The sequence below is a fragment of the Schistocerca piceifrons genome, chromosome 5 (assembly GCF_021461385.2).
Source record: "Schistocerca piceifrons isolate TAMUIC-IGC-003096 chromosome 5, iqSchPice1.1, whole genome shotgun sequence".
NCBI lineage: Eukaryota > Metazoa > Arthropoda > Insecta > Orthoptera > Acrididae > Schistocerca > Schistocerca piceifrons.
This window is the reverse complement of record NC_060142.1, coordinates 258,195,044-258,211,324: the sequence shown is the minus strand read 5'-3', so window position 1 is coordinate 258,211,324 and position 16,281 is coordinate 258,195,044. Positions and strand designations below refer to the sequence as shown.

The window sequence follows — 16,281 nt, the reverse complement described above, 5'->3', positions numbered from 1 at the left end:
CGGGCATGGATGTGTGTGATGTCCTTAGGTTAGTTAGGTTTAAGTAGTTCTAAGTTCTAGGGGACTGATGACCTCAGATGTTAAGTCCAATAATGCTCAGAGCCATTTGAACCCTCAGCATGCAAACTAACCCCAACAAGCCACCGTCGTTGATGTTGACCTCCACCTCAAAGATGGCTGCTTCAGTACCTCCATTCATATCAAACCTACCAACCACCAGCAACACCTTCACATCAATGACTGCCACCCATTCCATTCCAAGAAGTCGCTTCCGTACTGCCTAGCCACCTGTGCCCGTTGCACCTGTAGTGACGAGACAACACTCTCAAAATATACCAAGGGCCTTACTGAGGCCTCAGAGCCATTTGAACCCTCAGCATGCAAACTAACCCCAACAAGCCACCATCGTTGATGTTGACCTCCACCTCAAAGATGGCTGCTTCAGTACCTCCATTCATATCAAACCTACCAACCACCAGCAACACCTTCACATCAATGACTGCCACCCATTCCATTCCAAGAAGTCGCTTCCGTACTGCCTAGCCACCTGTGCCCGTTGCACCTGTAGTGACGAGACAACACTCTCAAAATATACCAAGGGCCTTACTGAGGCCTCAGAGCCATTTGAACCCTCAGCATGCAAACTAACCCCAACAAGCCACCGTCGTTGATGTTGACCTCCACCTCAAAGATGGCTGCTTCAGTACCTCCATTCATATCAAACCTACCAAGCACCAGCAACACCTTCACATCAATGACTGCCACCCATTCCATTCCAAGAAGTCGCTTCCGTACTGCCTAGCCACCTGTGCCCGTTGCACCTGTAGTGACGAGACAACACTCTCAAAATATACCAAGGGCCTTACTGAGGCCTTCACAGATGGTAAGTACCTTCTCAACCTTGTAGAAAGACAGATCTCATGAGCCTTATCTCTTCAGTCACTCAACACCACTCATAGCCCCACCGTCAGGCCACAGAGGAGCATTTCCCTCATGACTCAGCACCACCCAGGACTGGAACAACTGAATCACATTCTCCACGAGGGTTTCGACTGTCTCTCATTGTGCCCTGAAATGAGGAATATCCCACCAGCTATCCTTCCCACCCCTCCCACAGTGGGGCCACTACCACTCAGCGAACCTACACAATATCCTCATTCATCCCTACACGACCCCTGCTCCCCACCCCTTGCCTCATGGCTCTTTTCCCTGTAATAGATTTAGATGCAAGACTTGTCCCGTACATCCTTCCATCACCATCTACTCCAGTCCAGTCACAAGCAACACTTGTCACATCAAAGGCAGGGCTACCTGTGAAACCAGTCACTCAATCTACAAGATAAGCTGCAACCACTGTGCTGCATTCTACGTGGGCATGACAACCAACAAGCTGTCTGTCTGCACAATTGACCACCAAGAAAGTGTGCCCCAGAAACAGCTGGACTGTCCCATTGCTCAGCACACCACCCAACATGACATTCTTTATTTCAGTGACTGCTTCACAGCCTGAGCCATCTGGATGCTTCCCACCAACACAATCTTTTGTTTACTGTGCAGGTGGGAACTCCCCTGCAATATAGCCTACCATCCTGTAAACTTCCTGGCCACAACCTTCATTATTAGTCATTGTCCTTACCCATCTAGCCCTTTCCCTGTCCCATTCCAGTACTGCACAGCCCTCTATACCATCAACGCTACCCTTGCCCCCTCCCCCTGACTTCAGCTAGTTGCCCTACTCTCTCACCATCTCATCCCTGTATGTTCCACCACCCTGTTGCTTTTCCCATCATGCACTGTTGCTCGTAGTCTGGCCTCAGCAGCCAGAGGCTATGGTCATGTGTGTGTGTGTTTTGCCTATTTCTAATGAAGTCCTGTTGGCTGAAAGTTCACTTTCTGAAAGTCTTTTTGTTGTGCCTATCTGTGACTCAGCATCTCCACTATATGGTCAGTAGTAACTATCCTTTTCATAGTACTGTTACATTCCACCTGGATTTTCCATTGTTTAATAGATGAAGATTAGCAGTATTTCTGTTCTCTCAAAAATAGTGAAAGTATGATTAAAATACCAAGACCAGAATCAATCTCTACAAAGACTTCAAGCATACAACATAAGTGCAGAAAGGAGTAAGATACACAAGAACTCATTCATTCAGCAATCTCTCAGAATATAATAAATATGTTATAAGTAACATTATGGGGTTAAGATGGAATAATGAACTTTCTGTTCAGCAACTCTGCTATTCCACTAAAGAGTTTCTTCACAGAAACTCTCAAAATTGATGTATTTTGTTTATGATACGAACAGTACATCCACGAGGGCTTCACAGTTGTTAAATATGTGTGGGAATTGGTTATACATCCTAATTCGGAGTATTCCTGAGGCCTGCATCAGGGTGCAGATTTCAGCTCCTCATTATGACTTTGCCCACTTTGAAGGTTGGAACTCGAATTTTAGTAAGTCATATAGAATATCGATGAGAGAGACTCCTTTCTTTTTGTCTTTGGTTTTCATTATTTTTAAGGATTTTTAAAATTTTTGTAGACAATACAATTACAAAACTTCAGAATATACAACATTTTTTTGTGTTTTGGATACTTTGTAGTTAGAGTATCAATTGGTTTTCTAAATTAAAATTTTTTGAAAGGGCAACATGCAATTGATAACACAAAAACCCTCTGATAGTAAATTAGTTCCAGTATATTTGAATGTCAGAACTTGAGCCTTGCTTATTGTTATTGCAAATGAAATCATGATTGGATACTGAAGTCACTTAAAATGAATGGGTAAATCAGTTGGGAACATTGATATACTGGATAGAAGGGTGACCTTTACAGGTACTGAACATGTGAAGATAGTAGCTTCAGTAACACTACTTCTCATAAATTTAATGTGCAAACTGGTACCATTATAAAGTTTCAGAGGCTTGAGGTTGTATAGTAGTGTTACAGGAACTCTGACTTTAAGCCTCAAAGTGTGTGGCAGAAAGTCAATGAATTTAGAAATTATTTTTGAATATTGAACTGCATCTTTAGTGGTAACTACAGTATCAATTGATTGGTACTCATTATGCTCTCATATTACTTTTCACAACTAATATTACTTCAGATGCAAAAATGTTTCAAAGTGTGATGATTACTCTTTCACTAAACCACTGCTATGGATTCTGTGAAAGATCATTTATGTCACAATAAACTGTAGAAATAAGATAATCAGTTGTTGTCATAAAGCTACCAAGTTTGTCCTCAACAGATATGTAGAGTCTTGCTCATAATGTGTTACAAAGCCTTAAGGTTATCTGATAGCTGAAATGTACAACAAATTTACTTTTGAGATCACCTCACCACATTCAGTATTGCTTTGTACAGGTGTATGTACTTTGTAATCTTTGGTCATAGTTGATGACTTAATTGTGACAGAAAAAGACTGGGAATATTTTTCCCTAAAATCATATGGAAGAAACAATTTGTCTAATTGTTTAAATGTCCTGCTATCATAGTTAAAACAGGTTGCAAGAAAGAAAATGAAACCACTCATTTTCACAGCATAACACAGCATTTTCTTTCTCACAATTAATTTTAGCAGAAAACCTGCATATTGTTGTTTAAAAAATATTTAATCAGTGTCTGTCCAGATACTTATTAGAGTATTGTGTAAAAATTTGAAATAAGTTGGTCAAGTACATTTCAAGATTTTTATTAATAAATTTTCACCTTTATTCGAGGCACACCCTGAATGTTAAGTTTCCCTATTTTTTAAAAAACCAGAGACAAGATAGTTACATGAAAAACTTTATTGGTAACAGGTACAGCAATGTTTGAGCTATTTTTTGACGTAGTCACCAAAAGAATAGAGACACTTGTCATATTGTGGGATCAACTTTTGTATTCCTGTGTTGTAGAAGTCTGCTGCCTTTGACTGGAACCAGTGTGTGACAGTCATCTTCAACTCTTTGTCGTTGTGGAAATGCTGGCCAGAGGACAGGAATTTCTTAATGTGCAAGAAAAGATGGAAATTGCCAGGAACAAGATCAGGACTATATGCTGGATGATTAATCAGCTCAGAGCCAAAATTCTGCAAAACATTTGCTGTCTGCCAAGCCGTATGGGGATGAGCATTGTTATGAAGCAGCACAACACCTACAATAACCATTCAAAGCTGCTTGCTCTGAACAGCACACCGCAGTTTCCACATTGTTTCACACAAATGGTCAGCATCCGCTGTTTCATCTTTTGGCTGGAAGTTAATGAGCAGAATGTCCTTCTTGTCCTAGGATACTGTACACGTCACTTTCTGCACTGACACAGTCTGGCTGAATTTCACCTTAACCAGAGATCTACCATGACACCAACACATTGACTGCTGCTTGGTTTCTGGAGTCAAACTTGTCACTGCCATCATGATACCACTGCAGAAATGTCAGTCCTGCTCCAAAGCATTTCGTTTAGGGCTCAGGTAGCAGGTTTTTCAGCACCCACCTGGCACACAATTTCTTGAACAGCAGGTGCTTAGTGACAATGTGATGCAACAAGGATCGCAATATCTGTGGAAAATGGCTGCTGAGCTCTGTAATCATGAAGCTTTGGTTCTCCAGGAAGCGCTGCCAAACCAGCTCAACCAGGTGTTCATTGATGAGGGATGTTTGCCCTTTGTGCTCTTTATCATGGACACTTATGTCGACCTTCAGTGACACAGCAACTGTTTGCTCATGATGTTCTGCCTATAGGCCTGACGGAGCTGACGATGAATTTTGATGGGCACCATGTTTTGTGTATTAAGAAATCTTATCACTGACTGATCCTTACTGATGGTGGGATAATGAACAAGAGACACTATACTGGGGCACTGCTGCTGCAATACTGGCACCAGGCAGGACCTGTCTGGGGGGCATTTGAGTGTTACGACATAGACCTGTTCCACATGTGCAATTTTCCCAGCTAAATATGTCTACTTTAAAGGAAACAACACTGGGAAACTTATTTTCTGGGTGTACCTCATACAGGGTGGTTATAATTAAAGTCAAACTTTCAAACCACTGTAGAAATAACACCACTGGTCAGAATGGCGTCAAATTGCAACAGAGGGCAGAAGAAAAATAAAAAGTTACAAAATGTAGCAATAGATGGTGCTCTAAGCATCATAATTTAAAAGTGGTTGACTACAAATGGCAAATGAATCATACAACAATGCCTGAGGTGTACATTTGACATTAACCAAACTGTACTACTCAGTGTGCGTGGATGTACAGGTGTGATAGTGTTAGTTATGTAAGCCCATCCACCACGGCAAGGTCATATCATATCGGATGGAAAAACCAGTTTTTAATTGTCCTCAGGCCAGAAACCACATAAAAATCAATAATCAAAATCAAATCGGATTATTAATTTCCATGTGACTGGCACAAAACATGTTCAATATGCTGTCCACCATTTTCTGAAACAAGTTTAAATCGAGAAACTACATATTTCACAACCGATCGAAGTGTTTCCGGGGTCACGTTCATAATGTTTTGTGCAATGCGTGCCTTCAATTCAGCCAAGTTTTCAATCAGAATGCTGAACACATCTTTCAGATAGCCCCACATCCAGAAGTCACATGGATTAAGATCAGGTGACTGGGACGACAAGGCTGTAGGGAAATGGTGGCTGATAATTCTATCATTTTGGAAATGGAGCTTCAGCAGCTGCTTAATTGGATTTGTAGTGTACAGAGGTGCACTATCTTGCATAAAAATGATCCCATCCACACATCCATGGTGTTGGAAAGCTGGAATGATGTGGTTGTGATACACTCATAGCACTTGCCAGTGATGGTACAGGTAACAGGACCGGAAGCATATGTCTCTTTGAAAAAATATGGCCCTATGATAAATGATGCCATAAACCTGCACCACACAGTGACATTTTCAGAATGAAGTGGTACTGGTTGATTTGTGTGTGGATTTTCCTTTGCCCATATTCGACAATTCTGTGAATTGATATATCCTGTCAGATGTAAGTGGGCTTCATCTGCTCACAAAATCTTCCAAGGCCAATCATTGTCCACTTCCATGTGAGCAAGAAATTCTGAAGCAAAGGCCTCACTTGCTGGCAGGCAACAGGAAGCAACTTGTGCACATGGGTAATTTTGAATGGATAGCAAAGAAGAATGTTTCATTGGTTTTTACGCACCGTGCTCATGGGTATGTCCAATGTTCAGGCAATTCCCCTTGCACAACATGTTTGCACAATGCCACTTGTCTCCTCCTGCATTGCTGTGGCCACTGCTTCCACTGACGTTGAATCAATTCGTTTCCTCCCTCTATCAGGTTGCATACCAAAAGAACCCATCTTTTCGAATTTCTGAATCATTTTCTCCAGACACATGGTAGTCATTGGACCAATGCCTTTTTTCAATCCGTTCAGTGTCCGGAACTTCTGGAGAGTGACATGTGCACAATCATCATTCTTGTAATACAGCTTTACAAGCAGAGTGTAATCCTGCATTGAGACAGTCATGGCGAATGTTGCAGATGTGAAAGGAGGAAAAGCCATGCACCCGACATGTTAATACCAACTTAATGGGTCGAGCGCATACAGGTGTTTTCATTTATGTATTCTGACACGTACAGTGCCATCTGTTGATTAATTTTCACCCTTTTTTTCTTCTGCCAAACGTTTTCCCCCTTCTCTGATAATATTCTGTTGCAATTTGAAGTTATTCTGACCAGTGGTGTTATTTCTACAGTGTTTTGGAAGTTTAACCTTAATTATAATCATCCTGTATATTAGTATCAATTAATATTAGTAGGCCTGCTGTAATATTATATTACTTAATGAATAGAAGTCATTCTATTGAACTGCAGTTAAATTAAACATTCATTGTTGAGCTGTCTGCATGGCCCAAATTTATCTGGTCATTACACTAGATGTATGTTGGGGAAATTGATTGTGCATTGACTAATTTTGGAATGTGAGCTTTTGGAATTTAGTAAGTAAGACTCTCCATGATGAACATAATCTCTCTTGTAATGACTCCCAGAGCAGTTAGTTGAACATTTTTGTGTTAGTATCACACTAACTAAACAAGCTCGTGACAAAGTACTGAGGTAATTCTTGAATATTTCTCATCTCCTCCATTAATTCAAATTTGTAAGGGTATGAGACTGACAAACAAAAGAATTATTGGTTGAATGAAGGTTTTATAAGCAACTTCTTTTGCGTATGAATTGCACTTCCTCAGAACCAACAAAAATGAGTATGTCATTCTACCTTCCCAGTGGCTAGATTTATGCTCCATCTTAAATCATTCCTAAACAGAAATGCCTAATTCCTTGAAGGTTGTGATAGATTCGACTGATTGATTACTGCTGTTTTAATGAAATGATATCAGTGGTGGTCACATCACGTTACCCTGAGATATACCAGATGCTACTTTCCCATTTTATGATGCCTTGCTATTAAGAATGATGTACTGAATTCTGTTTGTTGGAAGGTCTTCACTTCCACTGCATATCTGTTTATATATTCCACATGCATTTATGTTATTTATTAGACTATGCTGTGGAGCTATATAGAGGTATATCTAAAATTCAAGAAACACAGTATCAAGCTGAAATCTTCTGTCTACTGGCCTACGAATACCAAGAAGAAATGTAGCATGTTAGTTTTCACACAGTTAGTGCTTCCGAAAACCATATTGTGTCCTGTAGATGATGTGTGCAGTGTTCAGACAGTCATTATACAAGAGAACACAATGTATTCCATAATTATACATCATATTTGTGTTATTTGCAGTGTGGTTTATTCTACAATCGCTATATACAGAACACAATACAATCATGAAGGAGTAGATCAGAACTAAATTCCATGCACAGTTAATAATAAAAGCGATTTCTGTGATAGTAATAGTACAATGTAGCATAGTTGACATAGGATGAGAGTCCAAACTCAAGATTGGTCTGTGATGAGGGGAGCATCCTGTGTCACTTGGTGTCAAATTAAACACCTTTCATCCATGTAGTTTCCAACCTTATTTTATTTGGCAACCAGTTCCAGCATTTTACTATGCCATCTTGAGGCCCCTGACTGATTTGTAGGAAGATTCTACCTCAGATGTGATCAAAACAGGGGCCAGCAATACTGGTATAAGTAGATTTTTGCTATAGTGATCACTATCACTAGTGATCACATGATCTGCTGACAGATCTGTCAGCAAATGATGGTTGAAGTGATTGCTATAGCAAAAATCTCCTTATACCAATATTGCTGGCCCCTGTTTGGATCACAATCGAGGTAGAATATTCCTACGCATTGGTCAGGGGCCTGAAGATGGTGTAGTAAAATGCTGAAACTCGTTGCTAAATAAAATAAGGTTGGAAATTAGATGGCTGAAAGGTACTTAATTTGATGTCCTGTATTGAACAGCTGAGTCCTGCAACCATCTCTAAAAAGATGGACATACAGAGCCATGCCACTTGATGTTATCAATCATGCTTCTGCACAGCATCTCCGACAGCATTTCTGTCACCACTGCTTCAGAATCACTGACATCATTATCTTTTGGTATAATAGTGTTGGTATCAGTGTAGTAGCTCTGTAATTATTTGCCTATTTCCTCTGAATCTTCTAATTTATTGAACAGACCTTCACCTGTTTCTGGTTACATGTCACAACCTGATTAACTGTTGCTCCATGTGCTGCCAGTTCTATTACATATTTAATGTAGAATCTAGAAGGTATCTCATCAATTCTAGAGAAACACTTAGTATTCCAGTCTTCCTTTCCTCCATTTCGTTGCTATCATGACTGATGAGCATTTTTGACAAATGGCTTTGTTTGACTGAATATTTTAAACTTCTTGTATGGTTGTCACTTTACTTGAGTCAGCTTTTGTTTGTCAGCTAGGATTCCATGTAGCTTGACTATGTCAAACAGATCTGTTTTTCTAGTAAATTTGTGATTGAACCAGGTTAGGTCTTTCCTGTCTCTCACTTTCTTCCATGGCACAAACATATGTATCATATTGATGAACTAAGTGTGACTGTGTATGATCAGATATTATGGAATGTAGATATCAGTTGATTTTTAGCTGATTTATCTGACAGTACACCGATTTACTTTACAAAATTAGAGTTGTCTGCATACTTAATACTCATGTTCCATGTGAGGAGATATCATTATTGGAGAGCCACTTGAATCAATTTTTGTCATTTAGAACAATTATTTATCACTGTATACTCAAAAGAATGAAATAGTTCTCTCTGTAGCTAATACAAGAATTGGAGTACAATCTAGTGGAAACACATAAATATATCAATAATAATATACTGTCTTCACTCACAATATTTGACTTTTCTGCTGAACTATAATGCATTTCTGAGCTATGAGCATATAGCCTACTTTCAGAAAAAAATAAAAAAATGTGGGTAGTACAAAGTTCAGTTGTTTATAGCATAATTGTTTGTGTTCTATTTTATTTGTAGCTCCTTATTCACACATTAATTGCATTTCATGTGAGGTTTTTGGTACTCCTTTTGTAGAGAATGCTTTAATAATTTTAAGAAACTTTTGATTCACTTTTCCTGATTTTCTGGGCCTAGTATATACACTAGATTATTTATAGGCATTAAGTCAAAAGTGTAATTTGTTGCTTCCTCTATTTTAAAATATTCCAGTAGCCATGTACCATTAATCTTTTATACACTGAAGCGCCAAAGAAACTGGTATAGGCTTGCGTATTTAAATACAGGGATATGTAAACAGGTAGAATATGGTGCTGTGGTCGGCAACAAATAGAGGGATATGTAAACAGGTAGAATATGGCGCTGCAGTTGGCAGCACCTATATAAAACAAAAAGTGTCTGGCGCAGTTGTTTGATTGTTTACTGCTGCAGCAGTGGCAGCTTATCAACATTTAAGTGGGTTTGAATGTGGTGTTATAGTCAGCACATGAATGATGGGACACAGCATCTTCAAGGTAGCGGTGGAGGGGGGATTTTACTGTACGACAATTTCATGAGTTTACCATGACTATCAGGAATCCGGCAAAGCATCAAATGTCCGACATCACTGCAGCTGGAAAAAGATCCTGAAAAACTGGGACCAATGACTACTGAAGAGAATTGTTCAACATGACAGAAGTGCAACCCTTCCACAAATTGCTGCAGATTTCAATGGTGGGCCATCAACAAGTGTCAGCGTGTGGACCATTCAACAAAACACTATCGATATGGGCTTTCAGAGCCAAAGTTGCATTTGCCCTTGATGCCTGCACGACACAAAGCTTTACACCTCACTTGGGCCCACCAACACCAACATTGGACTGTTGATGACTGGAAACATGTTGCCTGGTCGGAAGAGTCTCATTTCAAATTGTATCAAGCAGATGGATGTGTATGGGTATGGAGATAACCTCACAAATCCATGGACCCTGCATGTCAACAGGGGCTGTTCAATCTGGTGGAGGCTCTGTAATGGTGTGGGGCAAGTGCAGCTGGAGTGATATGAGACCCCTGACACATCTAGATACGACTCTGACAGGTGACACACACATAAGCATCCTGTCTTGTCACCTGCGTCCATTCATGTCCAGTGTTCATTCTGACAGACTTGAGCAATTCCATCAGGATAATGCAACACCCCACATGTCCAGTATTGCTTCCGAGTGGTTCCAGGAACACTCTTCTGAGTTTAAATATTTTCGCTGGCCACCAAACTCCCCAGACACGAACATTATTGAGCATATCTGGAATGCCGTGCAACAAGCTGCTCAGAAGAGATCTCCAACCTCTTATACTCTTACAGATTTACGGACAGCCCTGTGGGATTCATGGTGTCAGTTTCCTCCAGCACTACTTCGGACATTAGTTGAGTTATGCCATGTCATGTTATGGCACTTCTGCGTGCTCATGGGGGACCTCCGCGATATTAGGCAGGTGTACCAGTTTCTTTGGCTCTTCAGTGTATTTCTTAGATTTTCAATGTTATTGTTTGTATGGAACTGAAAAATCTTAATACATTCCATCCAATTGTGCTGTAGTTTTGGAATAAATGGAAAAGGATGTGCTTTAAAACAGTGATCCACATTCAAAGCCATTTGTGTGGCAGGAAAGTGAGTTGCAAGTCACTTTTCAGGAAATTTACACAAATTTAGGTGAACTCATCATGCACTCCTGCCTCAAATACAAAACAATACACAAGACACAATTCACACAAGAAAATATTTCCATTAGAAAAGGCATACAACTATAAATAGGCACTGTCAAAGCTCTTAATAATACACTAAAATCTTTTGAGAATAAACAGGATTTTTGTATGAATTATATGCAGAGAAAAAAGATAATTTTTTAACATTTTCTGAATCTATATTCATAAATACCTATACCATCTTTCATTACAGATGAGTGAAGGTCGTGAAAAATGTCAGGACCTGATTGAGGATTACAAACGTACAAAATCATTGGATGACTCTGACATATCAGTTATAACAGACAGACTTGAAACAAGAATGTTGCAGCGAGAACTAGCTGTTGAAAGAGATCAGGTAAAAAAATACTGTGTGTCTTTACACGAGTTTAGAACCAGATCAGCTGTGTCTGACTTGATTCGTTATTTTTGCTTGTGCATTATTGCAGAAGCCTTTGTGGTAGTCCCTTTTGTTACGTTATAGCTACTTGTATAGCAGTTCTCATAAATTTGAATTTTGTGTTTACACAAGTGTTATAATTAAGTTTGAAAAAAAGTTGAACATTATCAGTGGCTGATAGAAACACTTAAATGCACAAAAAGCTTTCCAGGCTCTCAAAACTTTAATGTTTCTGCATCATTGAGGAAAGGAAAATTAGTTGGCAGAGATTGGAGAGGAGAATCAAGTCACTCAGATCCCAGGTGGTGAGGGACTCACATGCTGTGTCGATAAGAATAAACCAAAATAAAAGAGAAGGCACCAGAGGGAGTAGGAGGTCAAAGATAAGCTCTTTCCTGTTTCAGTTCAGAAATGTTATAGGGTCTAGAGTGAAAAGTGAAAGTGGATAAAGAGAAACAGAAGTGGAAAGTACATTTAAGAATTGGAGGGAAGTGAAAAGAGAGATGGGTGGAAAAACCCAGAGAGTGATGGGGGGAGAGGGGGGGGTGGAAGGAAAGACAGAGAAATAATAAGTAAATGAATAAATTTTAAATTCTACCACTGGGGAAGAAAAGAAATAGAATAAAAGCAGGAGAGGAGAGTGTTAATTGAGATAACATCCTGGACAGCGATGGATTGTGAGGATATATTTGAGAGTGGAGCACCATCTCTTTAGGCAGGCAAATTAATATTTGGTTGGGGGAATCAAATGGGCAGTTGTGGTGTAGGCTTCACTCATATCTTTAGTCATGCTATAGAGCTCAACTGTAATATAATGGATGCTCCCAAAGCAGAAAATAGATTTGTCTATTTATGTTCTTGGTCATTTTGAACATATTCATTACTATATAAAGAATCTGTACAACAAATACATTCTACTTGACTAATATTCATCGAATTCCATTTTTCAGTGGATTGTATAGTCACCATGTAGAACGGATGAGTGGAAAGATGTTAAATTTTTGAACACTGTTGATCTTCAGAACTATGCAGTACAGAATACCTGTTCGCACACATGCACAATCTCCTCTCTCTCTCTCTCTCTCTCTCTCTCTCTCTCTCTCTCTTCACACACACACACACACACACACACAGACATGCGTGCGCACACACTTGGAGAGAGGGGTTGTGTCGTGACAAGTAAAGTAAGGGGATGAGCAGGGGGGAGGGAGAGTTAATGGGAAGGGTGGCTGAATTATTGGGTAGAGGTGCAGCAAGCATGCAGGATATGAATGTGGCACAGTGCTGGTACTGGCAGGCAGTATTGTGTGCAACACACAGTGAGGTACTGGAGAGGATTATGTAGGAAGGGTGACAGGAAGCTGTGGAAGGGGGCTCAGCGTGTCCGGGAGGGGGGGGTAGCCAGATGGCACAGACTGTGAAGTTGAGCATGTTGTTCTCAGTAGCATATTCCTCCACTGTGTCATCAAATTTGCTCTTGGTCACAGTTTGGCAGTATCATCCAGCTGATGGAACATGTGTTGGTTGATTATTATTAGCACATAGAAAGCTGTGCAAAAGTTTCAGCAGAGCTAGTATATACACTCGAAAACACAAAAAAAAGATGCGCCATGAAGGAATTATCCAAGTGGGATGGAAATCATTAGATTTTATGTACACTCTTTGACATAAAACTCGACCGGCGGCCGGCCGCTTCAGAGGCTAAGTCCGCGCCGATCGCGACATGGGACAAAAAAACTGGCCAACTCGCTAATTCTCTAAGTCCGGTTATCTGTACAATCTGGCAACACTGTAGACTGCGGCACTTCCTGGAGGAAAACTTGTCCCATGATAGAGAAACCCTAGGCTGATTACGCCTGTGGTCTAGCGGTAGCCTGCGTTGTTTCTGTTCAGAATGTCAGTGGATCGAGAGCAGCTGGCATAAAATATTTTAATAGCCTCTTCTGTCTGAATGCTGAAGACGTGAATGTAATGGTAGCGCAGATTCAATCTATTTCGCTTTCTGACACACCGATATCAAAATTTTATCCAGTAACGATTTTGCGGCAGATTTCCTGCAGACGCCGTATGCGGCAAAGCTCCGGGATCCATTTGCAGCGGCCGTGGCGACTCCCCCGTTCTTTATCGAAAGCGTCTGCTACCGCTCATCGCTTTTGAAGATTTAAAACGCTTTATTATTAAATGTTGCTCCACAAAAAATTTCTACAATTTCCATTCACGCTCAAAAGCAACGGAGACAGACGCCCTGATTAGTAGGCGGGTATTATATTACATTAATCGGCAAGAACTGAGTATGGCCCGAAATTAATTTTATAGACTGGGACGAAATTAAACCACCTCACTACATTCGATGAATTTATAAATGCTTCATACCTCGTTTCTTTTCCTTTCAAACTCAATTATTTGTGCAACTTTTGGTCAATGTTTGGATGTTTTCGTCAAGCCAGAGTGAGCGTCTGTGGTGTAGAGTGTATTACAGTTCTTGTTTCACTCCTTATGGTAAGTCTATGCGATAAACTGTATGAATACCTTGGAATGCATGCTCTGTAGCAGTGCAGCAACACTGCACATTTGGAGTTCCATGTATGGGTTCATGAAGTATTTATTGTTGATCCGAAGTGATAGTTAAGGTCATCAGATTTAAACCGGAAAAATTTGTCGTTTTGAAGGTTTCAGAGAATGGAAAGGAATTGCTAACGCCGGTGTTAGAAAACGTCTACAGTTAAATGCTGTTGCAAGACTTTAGAAGAAGGGAACTATATTACTCAACATGTGCACTTCATAAACAACCTTCTGACATGTTAGACCTATATGACGACCAAAGCTCAAATTTATATCGTTGACAGTTGGTTTGAACCTTTTCAGGACCTATTTTACAGTGAAGCACCTTGGCATTTGCAAAGCAGACATCCATGATATTAACTTAATTTACCAAGTCGAAATCGGACGAAGATTGATGTTTAAAGGCATTCTTCAGATTTCGCATAAGGAATTTTTACTAGCAGTTTGCAACTCCATTAATTAAAATGGAAAATAAAAGGTTGTAGTCAGCGGCTTCTACCGTAATTCGAACTGCTATGTCATATAGTACGAGCACTGCAACGCGCAAGGGAACCTCTGAGCTAACGGCACACTGGCGACAAAAGGCGGATTATAGTCACTGCGATGTTGCCTGAGCCTCAAAACGCAACCTTAAACACACAAACAGAGGAGGAGGAGATTACTGTTTTAACGTCCCATCGACAACGATGTCATTAGAGACGGAGCCCAAGCTCGGATTAGGGAAGGAAATCGGCCGTGCCCTTCCTAAGGAACCATCCCGGCATTTGCCTGAAGCGATTTAGGGAAATCACTGAAAACCTAAATCAGGATGGCCGGGCACGGGATTGCACCGTCGTCCTCCCGAATGCACACACAAACAGGTGTTACTTATGTGAAGAACGCCGTTCTGGGAGTTCAAAAATTAAATATACTTTCTAATTGTGTCATCTTACAGTGGATTATATTGTACGAGTCTTCGATGTGGAAAACGAATGTCAAGTGAATTTAGCGAGGTAATGCCGGCCTACACCCGGAAGTAAATGCACTATCAGAGTGTTGACAAATACTTGCTACGACGCTGCCATTTCTCGGCTCTCTGACGAGGCAGCTCTTCAGCGAAATGCTTGCCGTGATTCTCTGATACGGTTCTTCAGAGTGGAGACGCGCCCGCACGTTTGGTTTTTATGCGGCGTTCTCCCCTGATGGTTTCTGACGTCGCCTTGTGGGCTATGTATACATTTGAGACATTCGATTATCTTTAATCCAGAATGCTACAAGTTTCAGCTTCCGGCATGGAAGAAGGCTATTGACGCCGACATTACATCATTTCAACGTAGGGAAAGCAAAACGGATCATTCAGTGTTTCTCATTCAACATAAAGCATGTGAGATAATTTTCCGTAACATTCATAATCATCTAAAAATACAAACAAAGTAAAAACACATCGGAAGCTTATTCGAATTGAATATAATGTAAGATACCAAACGCTTTGCACCTCGATGTCGAATTTGTCCATGTGCAATCTTTTGCAGCATACACATAGAATGTCATGATTACCACTAGAATGAAGAAATATGTTGGTAAGGATGGAAGCAAGAAGAGACGCAGTCAACAAATATTCGATTCATCATGGCATTCATTTCATTTGAAACGTAAGAGGAGGTAAAGCGGGAATTTACTTTCGTTAACACGAAAGATATGCCGCACATATTGATAACGAGGAAGTCTGCATCTTCATACGTTTCCTCCTTGAAATCTGTATGCTCTATTATATGCTAAGAAGCCCGATCATTGTTTCAGTAATGTTACTCTCTTGTTTGACCCCATAACGATGAACAGATTCCAAATGCATGTCTCTGCATGAAAGTAGCTGTTGGAACCCTTCCTGGGTTGTTTTTTGTGTTTTATTGCTTGGAATTCCTGAAGCAGACCACTGTGCCTTCCCCCCTCATGGGTTAGGTCTCAAAACTAAACCGCTTTTTATCCAATCATCATCATCATCATCATTTAAGACTGATTATGCCTTTCAGCGATCAGTCTGGAGCATAGCCCCCCTTATAAAATTCCTCCATGATCCCCTATTCAGTGCTAACATTGGTGCCTCTTCTGATGTTAATCCTATTACTTCAAAATCATTCTTAACCGAATCCAGGTACCTTCTCCTTGGTCTGCCCCGA

At 40.4% G+C, this 16,281-nt stretch overlaps 1 protein-coding gene across 1 annotated transcript in view; it reads left to right on the top strand.

The window, feature by feature from the left end:
- LOC124798930 (cilia- and flagella-associated protein 91-like) overlaps positions 1–16,281 on the top strand; it is a 291,175-nt gene that overhangs the window by 121,204 nt on the left and 153,690 nt on the right. Inside the window, exon 11 of the mRNA XM_047262463.1 lies at positions 11,378–11,521. Within this exon, the coding sequence (XP_047118419.1) occupies positions 11,378–11,521 (144 nt within the window). The remainder of the gene's footprint in view (positions 1–11,377; positions 11,522–16,281) is intronic.